The 4,848-nt window shown below is 34.1% G+C and overlaps 1 protein-coding gene across 1 annotated transcript; it reads left to right on the top strand.

Annotated features, from left to right (window-relative positions):
• Window positions 1-155: 155 nt before the first annotated feature.
• On the top strand, window positions 156-1,106 carry LOC107059589 (uncharacterized). The gene is made up of 2 exons (XM_015306285.1): window positions 156-698; window positions 782-1,106. Exons 1-2 carry the CDS (start codon window positions 539-541, stop codon window positions 961-963), a joined length of 342 nt encoding a protein of 113 aa, XP_015161771.1. The 5' UTR covers window positions 156-538; the 3' UTR covers window positions 964-1,106.
• The last annotated feature ends 3,742 nt before the right edge of the window (window positions 1,107-4,848 follow it).

Below are 4,848 nucleotides of genomic sequence, written 5' to 3'. Positions count from 1 at the left end.
TTTCTGGAATGTATTATCCTACTATTTCTGAAATATTAATAAATATATGTGAGATTTCATATATCTTTTCTGAATATAAAACAAATGAATTATTTACCAGTGCTATTGAAGTTATGATTACAAAATTTAAGAAATATTTTTTTTCTAATCCTCAAATTTATTTAACTGCAATTCTTTTCAATCCCGAATATAAAGAATATGGTGCAAAAGCTTTAGTTGAATGCATTTATCAAAATTTAGATATTAAACCAGAAGAAACACCTGATTTGGTAACATGTCAAAATAGTATAAAATTACTTGCTAAAGAAATGTATGATAAATATTGTTCCTTAGATAATGTTGAAAATCCTCAAATGTCTATGCCTCAAGTTGGTGCCCATGGTAGAGTGAACATAAACTTGGTCTTGACTCTTCTAATAAATGTGAATTTGTTAAATATCTTGAACAGGGTTCAGATAATATTACAAACGATGAAGGTATACCACAATTATTGAACTGGTGGAGGGCTCATGAAACTCAATTTCCAAAACTTAGTAGGATGGTGAAGGACGTGCTTGCAAGTCAAGGATCATCAGTTGCTTCGGAGGCAGCTTTCAGCGCGACAAGATTTCAAATTGGAGACCACAGATACTCGTTAGCAGAAGACAGTTTGGAGATATCGGTGTTGTTTAGAGATTGGATAAATGCTGAGCGGAGAAATCAAGGACTTCCAAAGTTGGATAGTCAATTTGAACTTTTCATAGATTCAGCCATTGGATGTGGTAGTGACTTGAGCAGAGAAATCAAGGACTTCCAAAGTTGGATAGTCAATTTGAACTTTTCATAGATTCAGCCATTGGATGTGGTAGTGACGATGGCATGGAACTTCAAGATCGTCAACGAGCTTTACCAAGACCAGTAGTTGATTACGGTCAATCTATAGCTGAGTTAGAGAAAGGATTTACGGGACTATACAACTATTAGTATTACATTTGAGGCTTAGTTGAAACAGAACCCTTCCTAGAAGGTGGCTGCGTAAACTATGCACTCTACTAATAGTTGTAAATTGTAATTTGCAATACAAATTTAAATAAATTGGAATATTGGATTGATATTTCTTAATTTGTGACTTTGTGACTTTGTGTCATTGTTTTATCCTTATTTTTATTTAATTTTTTAAAATTACAAACTTAAGTTATTTAAATTACAAGTTATAAATATAACTTATAAGTTATAACATATTAATAAGTAATAACTTATAAACTTCAAAAGATTCAAATCTTGAAAACTTAAGCTCAAAAACATTTTTTTAAAAAAAAACTTTATTAAACTTAACTTGCAAACTTAATAAGTAAAAATTAAAAAAAATATCTTTAAAATAAACTTAAGTAAAAATTTCAAATATTTAAAACTAAGCTACAAAACTATTTTTTTTAAAAAACTTTATTAAACTTAACTTGCAAACTTAATAAGTAAAAATTAAAAAAATATTTTTAAAATAAACTTAAGTAAAACTACATTATAAATTTCAAAACTATTAATTAACTTAGAAAATAAAAAACATTAATATTTTTGTATTTCAAAAAATTAAATAACTAAATTTTTTTAATCATTTTTTGAAATAGCTAGATGTGTCGTTCCGTTTATCCCATCCCGTTCCATTTCGGTTCGTTCCGGTTCCATCCCGGTATATAGTGGGACAGGACGGAACCGTGTATCCGTACCGGTAATTCTGATTCGGTTCATCCCGGTACCGGTCAACAAACCGGTCAACCCATCCCGTTCCGGTCTGGTACCGGTTCATTCAGGTCCAGTGATTCCGTTCCGGTCCGGCGCCCAGTCTTAGGCCCCCATAAGCCCAGAAGGTGCCAAATCAATCTATATACCCATATCGGTAGCCCTTTGTCTTTGTAAGAAGTCACATAGCCCATTTTGGCAACGATATAACCCCATAGGCAGCACATAACCCTCTTAGGCAACATCATAGCTCTGTGGGCTGCACATAACCCTCTTTTACATCAACACAGCCCTGTAGGCAACACATAACCCTCTTTGGCATCAAAATAGTCCCGTAGGCAACACATAACACTCTTTGGCATCAATATAGCCTCGTGGGCAACACATAACCCTCTTTGGCGCCAAAATAACCTTGTAGGCAACACATAACCCTCTTTGGCTTCAATATTACCCCGTGGGCAACACATAGCCCTTTTTGGCAATAACATACTCCTATTAGACAAGATCATAACCGCCATAGGCAGTTCATAGCTCAACAACTAACCACAATAGCCCCAAGGGAGACAACAAATAATTGAATAGGCTAAAGGCGAGCAATTTAGCTATAAACAATATGTATGAATAATCTCCAAGTCGTTCCAAACTTAGGGTCTTTTTTAACAAATCGTGAGTCCTTAAAATGAGGGTTTATAACCACCCAATCAGCCAACCACTAACAATTACATCTACAAGATCACCAACGTTAACTACCTCTAAGGAAACATGTTGAACGAAAGGAATAATCTTAACATACCTTTCTAATGAACGCTCGAAAGACCGTAGTTCCTTCACGAAAGTTGTTCCTTATGTCCTAAGCTTCGGAACACTATATATACACAACTGGTACGCACCTATAAACAGTTTATAATTAAACTTATATCGGCAAATTTGCCATATTGCCCCAACTTGTCGAAACGTCCGTAGAAATTCATAAAAATAATCATAAAAGAGTCCCGAGATGATTACCTTAGTTAACCAAGTTTAAACCTTGAAGAAACACTAATAACTACAAATTTATATCTTCAAAAACCAGCTCCAAACGCAGTTAATAAAAGGGAAAACGATTGCCACGTGTAGGGATTACGTTTTTAGGCACGGGGGCAATGTTTAATGGTAGAAATCGTCAAAAACTAACCTTCATCATGCTAGACCTCCATAGGAACCCTCTCTTAAGCTTTCTCTCTGGATTGGAATTGAAATGAAATGTTTTCATGGCTTAAAACGTTAAATAAGCCGACATACCATATTTTTACCCAACCCGAATTCTGCCCCGGCAGTCCCTAGTAAAACCCTCATAACTTTTACTCTGATGTCGGTTTGATACGAGGTTTTGTGCGTTGCAAACTAGACTCGCAGGCCTTCGATTTAATGGGTAATAGGCCTTCTAACTATTTATATATAGGGAGAAAACATCCAATACATTTGACCCAAATTTCAGAGAAATCTTTAAAAAGGAACTTACGATAACTTTCGTCAACTTTTATTTTGCCACTTGCTTAACTCCAAAACTTGAGATACAACCCTTGAACACTTAAAATATGACATACCACATCATTTTTAATTTATTACCCACCCTCCTTATTTTTTCACGAAGATACGAGTTAATTTAGATGTTTTGAAAAGTCGGGGTGTTACATGTTACCTATTGTAATGTAATTCAAAATTAAGTTAAAATTGCAGCTCTGTTACTAAATTGTAATTGTTCTATATGTTTCAAATAACAGTGAATGTTCAGATTATCAACGAAGAATCAAACTACATTAAAGCTAAGAAATTCACAAAACACGTTTCAAAGTTAGTTAACCTTTGAAAAATTAATAAAGTATATGAAATTATGAATGATTAGAATAGACTTGAACTACAGTTACTGCACAAACATAGAAATTAAAGACTTCAACTCTATGAAGTGGGTAATAATGGAGGAATTTTTGGGTCAAATTATGGTGCTACCTGGCAACAATGTTGATGAATTTGGGATAAAATTTCTAGGGCTCTGACAAAGTGTCAACAAAAGTCATGTCAATTGCAAAATGAAGAATTAATGGTATATAGATCATCTAAAACAAAGAAAGTAGGGGATGATGTGTATAATGATTAGTTCGAGTAATTAGACCACTAATACTAAGCTATACAAACAGAAGCTATGTTATCTCATGTATTTAGGTTAGTCAAAAATACAGAAACAGAAAAAAGATGAAATAGACAGAATGAATTTTAATCCGAGTCCCCAGAAATCACTGTGTGTCCTTAAGAAATTTAATCCCCTCACTGTACCCGAGGTTGCAGATTAATTCCTCCCAAGATAAAACGGATTAACCTATTAAAGGGGTAGCGGTACCTCAAACTTCAATAACTTCAGCGAACGCAAGAACAGCAACAAGAGCACACATAAATTTAGTCGATCGACAATTTTATTTATGCAAGAAAATGTATGCAGAGAGGAAATTTTTTTCAGTGTTTGAAAAAACGAAAAAGACCTCTTATTTATAGCCATTTGCAGCAATGAACGCGTTTGTTCAGAAAAATCTATTCAGACCCGTTTTTTCCAGAACATTGTGTCCTTTGGGAAAAGTAACGATTTTTTGGAAGGATTACCGTTTGGAAAAAATAACGACTTTTCGGAAAGTAACGACTTTTTGGAAGGATTACCGTTACACGTGAATTTCAAATAAATTCAGTTGCGCCAAATTAATTCTGTTAGTTAACTAACATTCTGAATTAATTTATAAGAGAAAGGAAATGATTTAACAAGATTGATTAAATAAATTTTTGTCCAAAAAATATTATCAATCAAATCATTTGCCAAATCCGAAGCCGCGGCTGAGCGAGCGACAACGACGGCGCGAGGGGACACCTTCTTCTTAACCCTTTAAGAACTAAAGGAAGTGTTTCCTAATATAAGGACAACAATTTCCTCTCTTCTACCAATATGGTAAAAATGACTATTCATTTGCACTTTTGCAATGACTTTTAATTTTTTCCCTCCAAAATTGGTTCCCTCATTTTCATTGGTTTTTCCACTTTCCATTTTCTCTTTTATTTCTCATTCACACCTTGCTAAACCCAACAATCGCCCACATGAATGGGGAATGG

This window comes from Solanum tuberosum, unplaced genomic scaffold (genome assembly GCF_000226075.1).
Source record: "Solanum tuberosum cultivar DM 1-3 516 R44 unplaced genomic scaffold, SolTub_3.0 scf00027, whole genome shotgun sequence".
NCBI classification, from domain to species: domain Eukaryota; kingdom Viridiplantae; phylum Streptophyta; class Magnoliopsida; order Solanales; family Solanaceae; genus Solanum; species Solanum tuberosum.
This window is presented reverse-complemented; position numbering and strand designations above follow the sequence as displayed.